At 36.9% G+C, this 18,460-nt stretch overlaps 1 protein-coding gene across 2 annotated transcripts in view; it reads left to right on the top strand.

Annotated features, from left to right (window-relative positions):
- Positions 1–18,460, top strand: part of LOC140136255 (nose resistant to fluoxetine protein 6-like) — a 100,926-nt gene that overhangs the window by 14,519 nt on the left and 67,947 nt on the right. Inside the window, exons 4-7 of one of the 2 annotated variants that reach the window (XM_072157977.1) lie at positions 941–1,067; positions 4,439–4,665; positions 5,092–5,265; positions 17,281–17,374. In XM_072157977.1, the coding sequence (XP_072014078.1) occupies positions 941–1,067; positions 4,439–4,665; positions 5,092–5,265; positions 17,281–17,374 (622 nt within the window). The remainder of the gene's footprint in view (positions 1–940; positions 1,068–4,438; positions 4,666–5,091; positions 5,266–17,280; positions 17,375–18,460) is intronic. The other variant, XM_072157978.1, reaches the window with a different exon arrangement.

Genomic DNA, 18,460 nt, shown 5'->3' with positions numbered 1-18,460 from the left:
TAACCGTCATATTGCATAGATTCACCAAAGAATGGTTTGAAGTACTAACCTTATTTAATAATTTTAAAAAATCGGGAGAATTTTAAGAAATCAATGTTTTTACCTGTCGGTATTACAACTCGTGAAACACATTAGTGATGTGCCTGGGTGACCTATTTCTACTAACCTTTACCGTTTCCTCTATGAACTCTAACCCTCCTGCCAATATGGCGCCTATTGTCTAGACTTACACTACATCTTCCGGTTTGTTACGTAATACTAGGATGCCCATCCCTTTGTATCGATCCCCGGTTAAATGTCCGCTTACATGGCTTATGGGTTTGAATAATCAGCCAGCCCAGTCATGAAGCTCCCGTGGCTGAGTGGTTAAGGCACGGGTCTGATAAACTTATGCTGGTTTCATACTACCCTACCGCTTGCCGCTGAGCGGCGTGGCGCACGCGTATTGCACACAAACGGACACAATCAAGGCTTGTCATTGGTTGAAACGCCCTGCCGCTTGCCGCAGCGGCAAGCGGCAGGAAAGTATGCTGGAGGCTTTAGTCTCGGGTTCGATTTCCTGGCGGGATCACTTTTTGTTCTCCATGTTATCCGATTCATTTTGATTCAAATATTATTTGAAAAGATTGCTTTGTCATTTTGAAAAGATCTTTTATATCCTCCTACGAATAGTCAAACGTGTCAAATTTAAATGGATTCTGTTGTGAGGAGTTCATTTTAAGAGTGTATAATACATGTAAAGCTGAATTTAGATTCCATCGCCGAGCGGCTAGCGATTGCATGAAAAACAAATACGGTACCTGGGAATATGTAGTGTAAAAAAACAAATCACCACCGAGAAAAAAAATCGCCGCCTTCGGAACAAAAACCTGTCGTAACTATCAACGTTTTGTGACAAAAATAATGGACTTGATTCGAATTTGATTGATATTTTTTTCAGAACAAGTGGATGTCCCGTTCTTTCATTTGATACGAAAGTCGACAGGCAGATCAGACAAAACACCAGGCGTAGTTCACTGCAATCAGATTCCTGCAAAGTCTTACGATGCTGGATTTATCTGTGTTGTGTAAGTATTATTATTAAAAGAAGGTGACCTGATATATTATTTGGAAAATCGCATTCTTTAAAACTTACGTACAATACAAATTATATCACTCATACATACATTCCAGACAATTCATTGGTTGATTACCATTTATCATTTTTACCATCACGCTCTCCGTGTGATAGTTTTGCCATCATAGTGCTGCGCCAAGCCGTGCGCTGACTCTTAGACGCGCCGATTTAGTTGTGGGGTGGACCTCAAAATGTGAAGTATATCACGGCAAAACATGGTGTTATGTTGATGAAAAAATGTATTTCCTACCTTAAATAGTAGAATTTATGTACGAGTGATATAAAACAAATATTAACTGTCTTAAATTTGTGTAATGGTGGAATGGAACAATCCATCTTTCACCTTGTGATTATATTTCGACCATCACACTCATAGACAGTTAATATCGTCCATTTCACACAATCATGCAAAAAGAACACATCAATGTTACTTATAAATGTAACTAATTCCTTATGGAATTACTGACATTTATACAGCGTGATAATGTATATAGGCCTATATCATGATCATGTAATGATATTCTTGATATCAAATGAGAAATCCTATTTTTCTCATTAACATATAAATTAGGATTTCCAAATCGGTGTATTTCCAAAGATATCATCAAAAACAATTGAATTTGTCTTAAAACGTGGTATACTACAGGCGAGACTAAATTTGACAGTTTGTTGATGATTTGGAACGCCTAATTTCAATATGTTAATGAGAAAAATACGAGCTTTCACCTGATATCAGCCTTAGCAAGCTAATTAGTGTCCAGTTCCGCACTCTCGTCCATGTTTATAAGGGTCTTGCTTCATCTACACCTGCAAACCTGTCCTCGATCCATCCTTCACACCCGTCATTCTGGGTACATGTACTCATTGCGCTCTACTGATGCCACTTGCCTTTTCATTCTGAGATCCCACAAGTTGGCTGGTGACAGAGCATTTTCGATCGTTGCCCCTGTTTTATGGAATGGCTTGCCTTCCCACATTCGTGACTCTGCCAATGTCCAAACCTTCAAAAGAACCTGAAAACTCACCTATTCACCTAATGTTCCCCCTCTTGTATTTTTGCCTTTTCCATCGCTATTTTCTGCATTTGTGACCGTCCACGGCGAATGAGCCGTAAATTCCTCCCCCGGTCAATTTTTTTTTTTTTTCGTGTTTAAAAATAAACATCATAAACTTAAAATGGTATATCATTTGACTTCAAACGATATCCAGAAGTGGAGTTATGGTTAGTTAAACTTTGCTCCTTCAACAAAATTATAGCTTTTTTTTCGTTTCTATGTGTGTCTCTTTTTCCACATTGCTGGCAATAAATATCAAACAGTCATAATTGGCGGTCATTTCAAATCATCCCCAAGTCAACGAGGTTTAAAGGAAGTGTCCGGTAATCACAACATTAAGTCTTATATGTTAGAAAAATAATTATCAAGCACGAATCACATGGTTTAATTTCAAACAAGCTCATATTAACCATAAAAACGAATAAAAACAGCCATCTCTCAACACGCGATATTCAAAATTCCCGCGCCGAAATTGTCTAGAGCAGTGACGTCCCAATAGTTCAATGAAGCCTGTCGACAATTGAGCACAAATAACCATGACGTCACTGCTCTAGAACATTTCGGCGCGGGAATTTTGAATATCGCGTGTTGAGAGACTGCTGTTTTTATTCGTTTTTATGGTTAATATGAGTTTGATTTAAATAAAACCATGTAATTCGTGCTTGATAATTATTTTTCTAACATATAAGACCTAATGTTGTGATTGCCGGACACTTCCTCTCATTGTTAATTGTTGGTTATGCATACCTATACAAATAACCCATCACTTGAAAAGGATTTAGCAAAAGCAAACAAAGACCAGAGCTATTAAAAGTTCTATAGCCATCTAAGGTAGAAGCTTATTATCCACTTCAATAATAGGATTATTGATTGGTGTTGTGACTATCCAAATAAGACAGATGTCGCGCCAGCTTAAGTGACCGATGAATACGACCTTCGTACACATTTTACACCATAACTCAGAATACAATTTAGGGAATTTACGGCTCGTTTGTGCTGCCGGGTCACATTTAATAAAACTTCCTTTAAAAAAGGAACGGGGCGCCCAACGTGAGCTTGGTAGTGATGTGTTGAATGCCATGGTGTTTAGATTTGATATTAAAATTATTTTTTCTAGGATAGAAGGGAATATGATTAAATGCAAAAGATATGTGTTTTAGTGGGAGAGGTGTAGGCATATGACAGGACCGTTTTGGATTGAATTAAATTGTATTGAAACGAATGGTATGAAGCTTCCGTGTCAATTTGTGATCATGTGGGGTGGGGGAGTTTTGTATTGTAGTGTGAGGATATTGCATTGGATATTGAATATTGTTGAATTTCGTTAAGCAGGGGTAAGTCTGTTATGATTGATAGTAAACAAGACAAGAATAATTATTTTGCTTTTACAAAGTACCTTTCATTTCATTCATTTAAACAGATGTATTATTGCACTGACGATGTTTATAAAAAATACTAAGCAACCCAAAACTATTAACATCTCCCAATCCGCAAAACGAAACCATGAAAACACACCAAGCGCCTGTCTCCCCTCGCTGGCACCAACAGCCAAAGCTGCACAGCACCATCGGTTTATTTGGTATTTTTATGAGTCCATTAAATTTGTATTTTTAACAAAGGATAACGGACCTATACGCACAAGATTTCATCCCGTGCATATTAGTAAACAATAATAAAATCAAAACCAAGCATGTTGTATTTTTATTTCTAAGTTGGGCATGCTTTTAAGCAAAACAGTTGCGAAGTAAATCTAGCAAGACCGAAATTAGAAGCTTTTTGCAAAGTCACGCCAAATAAGGGGCCCGCCGTAACGGGCGCCTAAAAAGCGCTCTAAGTCTGTGTATTATTATTATTATTATTATTATTGTTATCATTATTATTATTATTATTATTATTATTATTATTATTATTATTATTATTATTATTATTATTATTATTATTATTAATTAGGGTGGAGTCGGCCCTTGTTATGTTGGCACATGATAGTTTATGTTTGCGCCGGCTTATTTGCCAAAATTAGTAATTATTGTAATACATGGCCAAAATATAACAAGCAGTACGGTATTCTGAATGTGTAATTCTCTGAGCTTTAGGGTTTTAATTATATTAATTTGCCAGGGTGGAGTCGGCTTACAATATTTCGGTTCGTGAAATGCCGGCTCAGGATTTGATTTGTGTTCTTTTACGGCTCTGTGCTGTACTGATATCTATGATGATAATCCAAGATATTCCACCAATAAAAGTCTATGTTTCATCTCGCCAATAGAACTCTGAGCTCGATCCTCGGTTTCTTGATGCTCCTTGGTGCGGCCGTAGATGTCTACATACGATGGTTCGAATCTCCGCAGAACATAAACGGCTATCAAACAGTTGACAGTAGCCCAGGCACCGTAGATACTAAATCCGAACGGACACCGCTACTTAAAGGAGGCACTCCCAACGATAGCGTACATGTGGAGGTTCAGCGACATCATCAAACACCTAAGAAACAAGGTAGGTGAGGTGTTTTTTACATAAAGATTGAAAAATGATTCCAGGTGGTTTTAATTTTTTACTGGTGTTAAGTGCTCGGATAGCGACGTTTTCACGTATATTTGTGGGACCTGAGAGCACATCAGACATATCGAATTGCATTTATAAAACGAGGAATGTCCTTCTGATATCTAATAATTTCGATTTTTTTTAAATTTGCGATATGATACACATTTTATGGTAAATGATAAAAAATTGAGTTTTCGAAATCTAACAATCCTCGCAGTAAATTGTATAAATCCAATGATATGTACTTTAAGCATGTTAGCTGGGATGAAAAGTCGATGATCAATTGAAAATTTTGACCTTTCACGTGGAAGATATAGATTATTTCCCCAAAACCTGAAAATTAGGTCTTAAAACACGATGATTTTTGATTTTTTGCAGGTTTCTTAACCAGGTTCCTTCTATGCTTTGCCGTGAATCGGTCTCTAGATAAATTACTAAATGCTAAGCAGGGTGACAAAAGTGTAGGATGTCTAAATGGTATACGTGTTCTTAGTATATCATGGGTAATACTGGCGCACTCGCTACTCTATCCACTGAATGAACGTATGTATGGTAAGTAACCTACTTCGATTTGGCCCTTTGAAAATTAGTATTTCCTATTCCGCTCTCTTGTAGCGTAGTATACGCCACAAGAGAGCGGGATCCGTATTAAGGCATGTAGCTGTTACGGTGACACTCTCCGTCGAGTTTTTCGATAAATTCATTAATTTCTCAAAAAGTAAAAATAGCAGTTTAACAAATAATAGTTCAAATGAAAGCCATTATTGGGGGCATAATTATCGTATCATTAATATAGGTCTGACACCAATTAAAACATGTGTTTTGATGTCCCAAGTTCATAGTAAAATATGCTCACGCTCTTTTTTACAGATGGCCTGTAATTTCATATTTCGGTTGCAGCGATTGCCCAAAAATAAGTGGTATGCTTATGAAAAGCGTTTCCGCTTGGAATGTAGATAGTTATTGTTGCTATTACTGTTCGCGATTTTAATTTATGCATTCTTTAGCCGACAATTTTCAATGCATTTTACACACTCAAAATGTCGCTCGCGTAAATACTGATATTTTAAACAGTATCCGTTTTTAAACGAAACTACTGTCCACATTAGTTCCCAAGACTTTGATGAAAACATAGATACCAAATCAGACTGCATGTGACGAACAGATTTTAAATTAGAATTGAAAGAACCAGCGTATGCCCTATGAAAATGCTGTTTCGTAATAAATCGCGTTGTGATAAAAGAGGGAATTTTGGACATCCTTTTGGCTGTTTTTTATACCAAGGAAATGCGTGACCTACCCCAAACTTCTCATGTAGCCTTGACTTAATGTCCGTGACTGTTTGATATTATTGAATTTAGACGATTTGAACTATTTACTTACATTTAACCCGATGTTTGGCCAGAGAATGTTGTATTATATTCCAAAAATGGCGACAGCTACAGACTCACTTTAAACCAGTGAAAAGGACACGTTTCTGCTCAGATGTTTCAGAGTTTGAGACCATATATTCACGGTTTTCCTATTACAATTCAAACCTATGACAAATTTGGCTGGTTTGCGATATGCGATTTTTCATCCTGATGTGGTAGTGATGTCAGTACAGTGAGCATTTAATTGGGCACAGCCAAATAATTACTAGCGTTCGGTCAAAGCGCTGGTACACATGCACACGCTTAATACGCCACATAGATGCGCGAACGAAACAGCTGCTTCAACGCGTTGACGTTGACTGCCACATCAGGGTGAAAAATGGTAGGCCTACATGTATGACTATAAAACCTCAAACACGCCCCTCGATAAAGGTTGGCAAATGAAGGAGGCGGCAGTTTAGCGAATATGCGAGTGCAAGCGCCGCCCTAACCGTGGAAGGTTTCCGCATACCGAATATAGGTTTATATCATGGCCTCTAGGCCTCATGGTTTATTTTTCGAAAAGAAAGCATAATCAATTGAGAAGGGAATGGATATTGCCATAATAATATCAAAGTTAATACTTGTCGTCCATAACAAGAAGTAATGCATCACGATTGTATAATATCCAGCTTTGGTATTTCATTTGATTACACTAAACATATGAAGCTTTATCTTTACTAGATTTATGCACTGAACATTTGCAGACCAGGCCTTCTACATGTAGTGAGCACCACATTAGATTGTGTTTACAAGAAATATTTATAAAATAAATAAATAACATGAATCCATATAAGATTTATATAGTGCACCAGAGGATACAAAGCGCTGTAATTTCGCTGCTACTAGTGAATTATCAGAATCAGATATCATCAACTATGCCGATTGTAGCCGATTAGATTGTAACATCCACTTATTATCTCAGCAGTTCCCCAAAGTCCATTGGATGAAGAAAGATGTGAGCGGTATGAATTAATAAGTGTCGCCTCCTAGAAATATCCTAGATCACCAGCTTGGATGATAAAATATTATCTAGAAACACACATCTGTTTTTCAAGGTCTCCCTTTCATCTATTGACCTTAAAGAAAGGATTAAAATTATTGAATAGAGTCCATGACCTGACGCAACGCATTATTAATGAGTAGCTATTAGGGACAGTCATGATGTTATGGTTGAGCGAGCAACGTATGACCACTACACAGGTCAATGGCCTGATTGCGATCTGGCGGGTTTTTAAAAGCACGGTCCCTGAACTACGGTGTACCATGAGGACATGCAAACTTAAAATAATTTTTCACAAACTCAAATATTTTTTTGCAAACTGAAATGATTTTCTACAAACTCAAATATTTTTTTACAAACTCTAATAATTTTTTACAATCTCAAATAACTTTCTACAAACTCAAACAATTTTTACAAACTTGAAATATTTTTGCAAACTTTCGACTTTCACGAGAGAGCAAGACTCCCAGCGAGACTCAGGCTATCGAGATTGAGTCTATACGCGATGCGATATGATTTTTTTTTTAAAAGAAGGGTCTTAGACCGCTCGGCCACACGACTTGTTGGTATCCATCTTGAATTTTTTAAAACATATAATCGCAACCTCAACATAGTCTTACCACGTGGCAAGCAAAGGCAGAAAACGTACCATATTTTGGAATTTTATTTGCTTAAAAACATTAATGTGTATTAATAGCGCCCAATTGTTGTTAAGGAGACTGTGTACTCTCAGACATGCATGTAGTAAAAGTGCAATAACTTTGTAATTATTCGCACAAGACATATAAAAGTATACATTTTTATGAAGGCAAGACATCAATAAATCTTAATATAAATACAGATTTGGGGTAAAAACAACAATTCTGAAGAAAATCACAAAAAAGTGAGTTTTTGGCAATATTGTTAGGTACATAATAAAAAAACACTCTTTCCAAAATATTTTATTTTGTTTTTAGCTCAAACTTGAGGCTCCATTCCAAAAACGGTTTTTTTATATTTTTTATATCAATTGGCCTTATATTTTGAGATATTGACCATATAAGACATCAAATTGAACTTTTTAAAATTCACAAACGCCTATTTGCACAAAATGATGCCTAAAATCGGAAATAGACCAAAATATAAAAAAATGAGAAAACCTTTCTTGAGTCAATCGTGCTTTTTACGATGATCATATTTGCTTACCTAGATGCTGTATTTATTGAGTTATCGTGTACCTAAATCGTCATTTTACCGAGAAAATGAACATTGAAATAATGGCCGTTGAAGTTTAAAGTGGTCACATTTTGCACTTTCATCGAATTTCACAATGTCTAGAGTACACAGCCGCGTTAAGAGGCGCACCATTTGATTTCAAGGGGCATGGGAGTTTTTGAAAAAAACTTCGCCCACTAGTGAGACGAAAAACAACTTCGCCCACTAGTGAGATGGAATTTTTTTTTCCTCACTGGTGAGTAAAACAAATTTCTCCCACCCAACTTTGTATAAAGGTATACATTATAATTGAAAAATAAATAAATAAATAAAAATAAGGCGGTGAAAATAAATCCTCCCTTTGGAGGCGATAAAAAAAAACAAAAAAAATTCTGCCTGACCCAAACTCCCATGCACCCCTGAGAATCTAATGGTGCGTCCCCTGCGTGATCTAAATACAGAAATCCGACAATAAATGACGCTCTACATGCACAATACATTATATTAAAGTTTGCAACAACAAAAATTAAAGTTTGTAATAATTATTCGAGTTTGTAAAAAATAATTTGAGTTTGTAAAAAATTATCAAAGTTTGCAAAAATTATTTTAAGTTAGCATGTTCCTCATGGTACACCGTACTGAACATAACATATCCGTGGGCATATGACCGAAATTGCCTAGCAATTGACGTCTCATGTCAACACAGTCTATAGTGTGATTAGAACATTATTGCCTGGTGATCATTATAGTATGATCAGTACGAAAAATCCAGATTTTCAAAAATTAAAAGAACCACTTTTTAGCGGGAATTTTCGTAAGTTACACAGCTGAAGTTATGAAAGGGTTGAAAGACTACAATATTATGGCATAAACAAGAATATGTTCGATTGGTCTTTATTCCTATAGGCTGTACCCTTAAACGTTTCATTGCAATCTTCAGGTATGTGCATGCGCACCCATGTAGCAGGAACTGTGTAGACCTTTCCCCAGCCTCTTGTCACACTTTCACGATAGACGATTAGGTACCTAACACACGTCTATTTTGTCCCGTAATAAACTTTTTAGGCTGCGTCTTAAATGCAGCGCCTCAAGCGGTGACCTGTTTTTAATTTAAAATCGTAGCGGCGCTGTCATTGGTTATTATCAAACAAAGCTATCACCTCAGTTCTATACAAACCACGATTAGGGGCACACTTAGAAACTTGCTTGACAAAACTTCGAAATTCTTTTGATATGGTAATCTACAGAAGATCTTATCTGATAACACATAGGCCTACATGATTCTACTATACTATGTTAAATTTTATAAGACGGATTTCAATTATTATTTCTTCTTCACGAAAGAAAAAGAAAATTATCTGAATTAAAATTCTGACGGGGTTCGAACCCACAACCTCCGGTTTCACAGTCGAGCGCTTACACAACTGTGCTAGCAGTTCTGTCAGAAATGATTTTGTTCATTAGCTCTTATTGATTACGAAATTAAGCGCATACACTTGAAATGCTATTACCGCACTTGTCTCTTTATAGCCTACTGAATCTCCAATCAATAATGAACCTTGCCTCTGACTATGCGGTTCCTATGCTTATCAGTAAAAAAATTTCGGAAGTGGCAAATGCATTATACTCACGGGGGGAAGGGCACTTAACACAAATGACCATACGGGTATGCTCCCCCGGAAAGACCCCCTTTTTGGATTTCGCAGCTCCGAAAGACCCCCTATATTTGACCAAAATAGAACTCCGAAAGACCCTTGATTTTGATAAATAAATATTTAGCTCTAAAAGACCCCAAAATTGTTCATTCCTCATATTTCTGGGATTTTCAAGCAAAAAGCCAAGAAAGACCCTTGATTTTGACTGTTCGCAGCTCCAAAAGTCCCCAATATTTTACTTGTTCGCAGCTCCAAAAGACCCCCCTTTTACTGGTACGCCCGCATCTCCCAAAGAACCACCACCTAAACATTCCGGGGGAACATACCCACTAAATATTGTTGATGTGCCTAGGCTACTGCTGACATTTTAATTAACATTGAATTATAACAATATAGGCCTACTATTGACTTGGTGATAGTAATACTAGTAAATTCAGTACTTATAATATCAACAACAAAATAATAGTCAATCTTTCTAATATTAATAATACTGATGATATTAATATATAAAGAGTTTTGTTGCAAAAGCCCTTTATACATCTACTTTTTGACTTTTTGAGAAAAACAGCTTTTTCAAAAATTGTTCAATTATTACTAGTTCGATTTGATTCATTTTGGTTTTGAATAAAGTGTTGATAAATAGAAACTAAAAGAATAGGTTTGGTACAATTTTCAAGCCTTCCTATTTATTTTATTATTTCGTTTATATCGTGCCTTTTGTGGATGTAAGGGCTTTTGCAACAAAATAAATTTACCCCTTTTCTAGAAACCATCTTTGCAATCAAATTCGAACCCATATTTTGCACTACTTTATGTAACTTGACTAATGTTTTCAAGAGAAAAATTTACTTTTATTAAATTCGGCAAAATGGCATTTTTTTAGTATTTCCGAAGCTACAACTTTTGTTAATCAAAACGATTTTTTTTCAAACATAGTGACCCAAAGACAGTTTCTTTTTGGTTTTAATAGGTAAGGCCATATAAAATTAATATTTTGGTTCTCGTCCAGAGGATTTTCATGAATTGATGAGGGAGGGAGGTTTTTTTTTTTTTTTTTTTTTTTCAATGTAAAATCAGCATTGTCAGTAGTTTTCGGTCTTTTCCAACTGTGCTTGAGGAAACGATGAGGCACTTTTTTTTTTTTTTCAAATGTGAGATTCTGTGGGATAAACCCCCTAGAGTACCACAAAAAGACTTGGAAGTGATCCTTGTTCTCTAATAAACTTATTTATATGTATGAAAAATTCACAAATCATTCCAAAGTCTAAAATAAAAAATCTGACAAATCCCAGAAATTGAGGAGGGAGGGGACGAGAACCAAAACATTAATTTTATACGGCCTAAAGATTATCATGGCTAGGCCTATACATCAAAATATTTGACATGCCAAAAATATTCCCCTTTATAGGCCTACCATTTGAATTTAGGCCTATCCTGACATGTTTCTACATCACATTCGCAATATCGAAACGGTGCAAATACCTATACCTGTGCCAATATTGGCTCCCCCTTGTCCCGCCAAAAAGCTTCCCCTATAATTCAACACCCTGGGATAAGTATTGCATCACATCACCCCCCTGCACCTCATCCTGGTGCGGCCCTCTTTTGGTGACAGATCGAATGGAACAATAGGGTGTCTTCGGGTGACAGAGCATGTGCTCGTAAAAATATAGGGTCTGTGGGTGACAGCGACGCTGAAAAGGGGGGTCTTAACAGCCCTACATACTAGTACGCGTCACCTCCAAAGTGGGAGTGTCCCCGAATCAGTCTGACTAAACTTCTTTGATTGATGCAACGACCGGCCGTGACCCAAGTTATGTAATCACTTCGATGTCGAATAAACAAAATACAACACTGTATTGTATATGTATAAACCTATATAAGGGACGCACCATTAGATATCAAGGTGGGGGGGCTTGGTAGTTTTTTGGAAAAGAAATTGTCACGCCATCTGATAAAAAAAATTGCTTCACCTCAGAGCCCCCCAAAAAAAAAAAAAAAAACAACAACATTGCACCACCTCGGACCTGAAAAAAAAAAATTTGGTGGCAAGGGTGCTCCAGTTTCATTCAGGTATATTAATTTTATTTTAGCTTCAAACTGGCAAGTATTTTGTTCGCATTTGTTTGTGAAAGGTTATTCTGTGAGTGAATACACTTGATTCACTCCACTTCAAAGATTTTCCCCAGAGTCCACCCCAAAGTCAAAAAGAAATCTATGCCACGTGATGGTGGGAGCCATATGTGGGGTCAGTGGATGGATCAGAGTATGGTTTTGGTGAGATATCCTCACATGAACCTATATTTTGAAGAAAATAATCACAAGACATGGATCTCCTTTGAAAACATTCATGAAAAAATATGCTAAAACTCACCATTTGATCCAGAAGCGTACCGGTACTAACCAGCGGGGGCAGAGTGCTCCCTGAAAAGAGTGCCCGCATAACAAAAAATGAAAGAAATCGGGAAGGCATAGGAAAAGGGGCAAGGAGCCTGTTTCCCACCAAAATTACCCCGATCATGCACCAAAATGAATGTAAAATACCAAATTTTGTCTCAATAAAACATTTTGGCCCGGTTTTTGGAGGCTCGAAAACTTAACAGTTTATATGTAGGCCCTACAGTCTCGCTAAAAAAACCCAGTGTATGTACATATCGCATTAATAATACCGGTTCAAATTGATGATTATTTTTGTATTTTCCCCCAAAACCTTTATTTTTCCTGACTACGCTCCTGATATGAACTCATTTTAACATAAGAAGAACGAAATTTAGGTGCTACAAAAACTGTTTGCTTCATCGAGGCGCTAAAAATTGCTTCACCGAGGTAGGCCTACTAAAAATTGTCACGACTCAGCCCCCCCCCCCCACCTTGATATCAAATGGTGCTTCCCTATATTGTACCATACCTGCCATGTATGCATGCATGCAGGGACCGTCTTTAAAATAAATTATATCAAGTTGGCAAGTTACTATTTTTGGTGAATATTTTGTATTTTGTATTTTGTATTGAACCATGATCTTTCTGACATAAACATTCAGAGAACACCTCAAGGAAATATGAAATGTCCCATATATATCTTTACTTTAAAGTCGAAGCTGCAAGATAGCCTGAATAAAATTTAAATTTGTCGGCCAAAAATGTGATATTTTTGAACTTTTTCTTGACCACTTTCATGGAAACAAAAACTTACAAGAAACCTCGGTAAAACTGACGATTTACAAGGAATTTCAAGTCTCAAAAGAAAATCTATCCGTGTTATCTTGCACACAAAATAGTTCTTGTCTCAAAAATCCAAAAGAAGAATGCGTTTTATCTGTACTTTTTATAATAAAGCTTCGGGACTTTAGGTCTCGAATTTCGTACCACGACAAAAGAAGTACAGTACATACATCTGACACAAAGCATACATCCTTTTGGCCTGATATGGAAACGTAATTAGAAGGTAGCTATTGTATTCTAACAATAAGATCGGGGTCAAATAGCTTACAAAAGGCTCCTCCGATTTATAGTGATCTACAATCAATCGGCAAGCTGCGAGTTATTGATTTTTAATCAATCACGTATTGCACTCCCCAACGGTAACAGAAGGGTTTAGCCCAGGTTGAAATCTCATCTCCTCCCAGTCGTCATAAGCGAATTATAAGTATGAATTGAAACCCTCTAGAAGTTACCAAAGTATACCGCACATGGCGCTATTTATAAACCTGAAAGATTTCTAGCACAGGTCGAATGCGAAAAAGACGGATGTGAACAAGCGCTACGAAGTGTGCCTCTTCACACCTGACGAAATGCCTCTTCACACCTAACGAAATGCTTACTAGCGTTGCGGTGGAGATACATTCTAAACTCCTCAACGAAAGTTTGGAAAGTTTTTTCAAGCATCTATATCTCAGATTATTTGTGACCTGTTCATATCATGTTGCATATCAATGGATACCTACATTGCTCCCCTTTACAATGACACTAAATTGGAAACAATCACTTTTTTTACGGCTGAATACACGTCTTGTGAATGCAGTGGGGTCTCAAACCGAATGTGCCAAATTGACCATTATTCTGTGCACCAAGCTGCAATTCCATATCTTCACAATTTGGGACCTAAGGCAATCATCCCAGATGACAAGGTTGCCCCCACAGAGCCAGGGCAGTCAATGACTACCTGCAGAATATGGGAGTAGAGAGAATGGAATGGGTTGCCATCAGCCCAGACTTCAACCCGATTGAACACTTGTGTGACCAGCTTAGACGTGTTGTGCGTAACAGAGTAGCCAATGCAACCATATTGAATGACCTGTGACGAACCCTGGTTGAAGAATGGAGTGCCATCCCACAGCAATGTGTGAGCAGGCTGGTGAGCAACATGAGGAGGAGGTAATGGCTGTTCTGGCTGCGTATGGCTTTACCAACCGTTATTGAGGTTAGTGACTAGTGTTGTTTGAGCACAGAATAATGGTCAATTTGGCACATTCTGTTTGAGACCTCACTACAAGACGTCTACTCAGCCGTGAAAAAAGAGATCGTTTCAAATGTGGTGTCGTTGTAAAGGGAAATAATGTAGCTATCCATTGATATGCAACATGATATGAAAATGTTACAAATAATCTGAGATATAGATGCTTGAAAAAACTTTCCAAACTTTCGTTGAGGAGTTTATTATTTCCTCTTACTTAACAAAAGAAACGAAACAAGATAGATTCAAAATTCTACCAAGTGTCGACCGGGGTTCGAACCAGCAACCTATGCTACGAGTTGTTCTGCCATAAATCAGTCATATACTTAATGTTTACGGAATAAAGCGCATAGGCCTACACACGATATACTATTACTAATATATTACCAATGAATACGTATATAATCTACGATCAATAATGAACCCTAACCCAGGGCCCTAACCCTTAACCCACACCACTCCACGCCATACATAAATTCTGCCAGTCACATTTCCCCAATATGAAATTTTTTTAAAGTAAAATTTTAATTTTAATTTTACTTCATTAAAGTTTGGCGGAGGCGGGGTTCGAACTCACGGCGCACTACTTTGGACACACTATGAACCCAGCGCCTTAGACCACTCGGCCACTTGTCTTGTTGGAATCCATTTGAAACTTATTTGAAGATATAATCGCAACTTCAACATAGGCCTACCACGTGACAAGCAAAGGCAGAAAACGTACCATATTTTGGAATTTTATTTACCTAAAACATTATGTGTATTATTAGCGCTCAATTGTTGTTAACTGATGCGTGTTCTATAGGCCTATACAAAAAAATCCAACAATAAACATGATAAATGGGCGTCTATATGGACAATACATTATATCGATTTTGACACGTGCTCGTGTGTCAGTACATTTCCATGGTCAGTAAAATACTTTAGAGGAACCTACCATTTTTCTTGTATAAACGTTCGATGTTTTGATCAAGTATATGAATAATCGACATTAGACCCTTAATGTTTTTTCAGGAAATAAAAGATTAGATTACCATAAAAACGAAACAGTAATCTTTAGTTGGGTCTAATGTAATATTCACATAGAATTTTCAACGTTTTTTCTATCCTTATTCTTGCTCAATTAAAAAAATATTTTGGCGTATATAAAATTGAAATAAAATTCTCTGCCTCTTAAACGACATCAAATGTGCTACAATTGGGTATCACGAATCGTTATGATGTGCAGTTAATATTCATATTTTCTTTTATACAGAGGATGCTTCAGTTTTGACAGGGAAAAATATTTTCTTGAAAACCCTCTCACTCGGTTATTTTAAAAAGGTTAACACGCTTCCCTAGAATGGGCAATAAATTAGCATTAAAATTTTTATTATTATAACAGCAAGCGTTTCTAGAATGCTGATCATCGCTAGGCAAAATAGATACCTAATCTATGCTACGAAGCGAATCCCAAAACACCTATTGATCGCTACGAAGCGTGCTAACGTTTGACAACGTTTGACAACGGGGTGTTCAATGCATGCAATCTTGCATATAGCAAGAAGTGTGTAGATCTTTTTCCAGACGTCACCAATCAATCGATATTGGGTCCTGAATTGGAGGCATTGTTGATTGTTGGATGATGCCTAGTTTTAGAAATGTGCCTCAAAATGTTACAGGCCAGCCAGGCCTTATGTTTTGATGCCCGCTATTTTTAGTAAGGCTTGCTATGATAAGATGAGTGGTGTCCTCGAATAACAGCACACCAAATCCTTCTGTCCTGCATGGCCATGGCCATGGACATTCTTGTGTAGCAACCATCACGATCTTTACATAGTTTGGGAGACATTCATACATAGGTTAGTACTGATCCATAGGTTAGTAAGGCGGTAAACGAAAACTACTCAAACGCGGTTTGTTTTTCGCGGCAACACGAGTTGTGCAGCTTAACACGTGACCTGTCTGCCGCTCCTAATTAAACAGTATGATAAATACGCATGTACACAATATAATATTATATACAGTTTAGGCTGTTCGAAGCGGCGGTTGAACCGTTGAAAAGATCGCGAATTTTGTTTAATTAATTTTATTTTATACCGTCTTCATAAGTGATTTAATAAAAATAACATTGCATTCATGAATCATGTGTTTGAACTACTTAGAGCTTTAAAAAGTTATCGGCCAGCCGCGCCGGCAAATAGACTGCCAATCTGGAAAGTTACCTCCCGGCCAATGGCCGTTGGACCCGAACGCTGATGGCGCCTTCATGAACGAAAGTTTCCTTTACTATTTTACTAAACCCTAATTTTTAAGACGGTTCAATCATCACACCAGATCGTAAACAAATCGTTTCTGGGTTTGATTGACGAGTGACATCAGACGCATTTAGTATTGTTCATATCTGGCTCCGATTATAGTCAAATAAAATTTTGAAAAGGAAATTTACATATAAATGGAATTTGTATTTGCACGTGAATTTTCTGTCAAGCATTTTTGCTATTCATATACGACAAATTTACGATAAACAGGGACATTATATTTATTCATTTATTTGCACATTTTGGCTGCGGTTATTCAAACTTATTACGCCTACATGTATGCAACACTGCTGCTTACACTATGTTATATTGCACTGAATTGATTTTGCTTTGCAAAGTTAAGAATTGAAGCGCCATATCGTTCATTGGTAAGATGTAGATCCGAGACGAGTGAGATTATTGGCATGGTGGTCACTTTTTGACAAAAATATAATTTTTTCTTGATGACCGACCCATCTATTAAAAAATAGTCTTTGGACGACCAAACAATCGTTCGTAATTTTGCCTAAACAATAATGAGGTATAATTTTCACTCTGTTTTATTCTTAAGATGATACAATCGAATTCTATGCCATGATACGACGGCTAGATTTTACCGTCGTAGTAAAAGCCGAATATGCTGTTGATACGTTCTTCTTGTTAAGGTAGGGTTAAATATGTGTGAAAACAATTTAATTACATAAATGTAGTATTCTGAAAAAAAACCCACCGGCATGCCAGCTTTTTTGAAAGTTTTTTTTACATATATGATACGATTTTATCAGCACAAAATCGTTGGCTGGTTTATATTATATGTACTAGTATTATGAGGGTTTATACCTTTTAGTAATTAACAAAGTAAGGAACTGGACTCCTTGCATATCCCCGAGGCGCATATCCCCGAGAAAGGCGCAGGATTGGTTGGTTTGGTAGATTTCCCATACTTAAGGTATAGGGAAATTTTACATTTTGCCACACTTATAAATTGCACAAATAACATAAATAGCTAGAAGTTTATGCAATTGACAAGGGTTAAGGGCTTTAACGTAGCGGCTATATGCAATTATGACATTTATCCCCAAGTCCCTTCTAGCCGTCAGCAATTTGTGCAATTTATGCAATTATTAACTTAGAATCTTTTTTCATATCTGAGTTGCCTCCAGTAAGCGGTATTTGGGCTATTTGTGCAATTGGCGGAAAGGGCTTTAACGTCGCGGCTATATAAGCAATTATGACATTCATCCCCCAAGTCCCTTCTAGCCGTCAGCAATTTGTGCAATTTATGCAATTATTAACTTAGATTTTTTTCATATCTGAGTTGCTTCCAATGATAACTATTTGTGCTAGTTATGTCCAATATGGGCTGCAATAGTAGGACTATAACTGATCTCTACACGGTGTCCTTGAAAGGACTCTATATCGTCGGAAACTGAATTTGTTTGGTTACTTAAACGCATAAACGAAACATTTCTAATTAGCCGATGTTGTTGAGGAATACAGTAAACCAAAAAATTAAGGTACCACTACCACTTATGTTCACCTCCTGTATATTCTAAATAAAGACAAATATGTCATAATTGGAACCAGCAGCCGATAGCTATATCTTTTAGCTCGAATTTAAGACCTCATTCGTTGAAATTGTTCAAGAAATAAAGACACGACGATCCCAAAACCCAAGGAAGATACCCGGGGAAGATACCAATTTAAAAGTTGCAGTTTGCTGCATTAAATGTCCTATTGATTTGTGAACA

This window comes from Amphiura filiformis, chromosome 16 (assembly GCF_039555335.1).
Source record: "Amphiura filiformis chromosome 16, Afil_fr2py, whole genome shotgun sequence".
Lineage (NCBI taxonomy): Eukaryota > Metazoa > Echinodermata > Ophiuroidea > Amphilepidida > Amphiuridae > Amphiura > Amphiura filiformis.
This window is presented reverse-complemented; position numbering and strand designations above follow the sequence as displayed.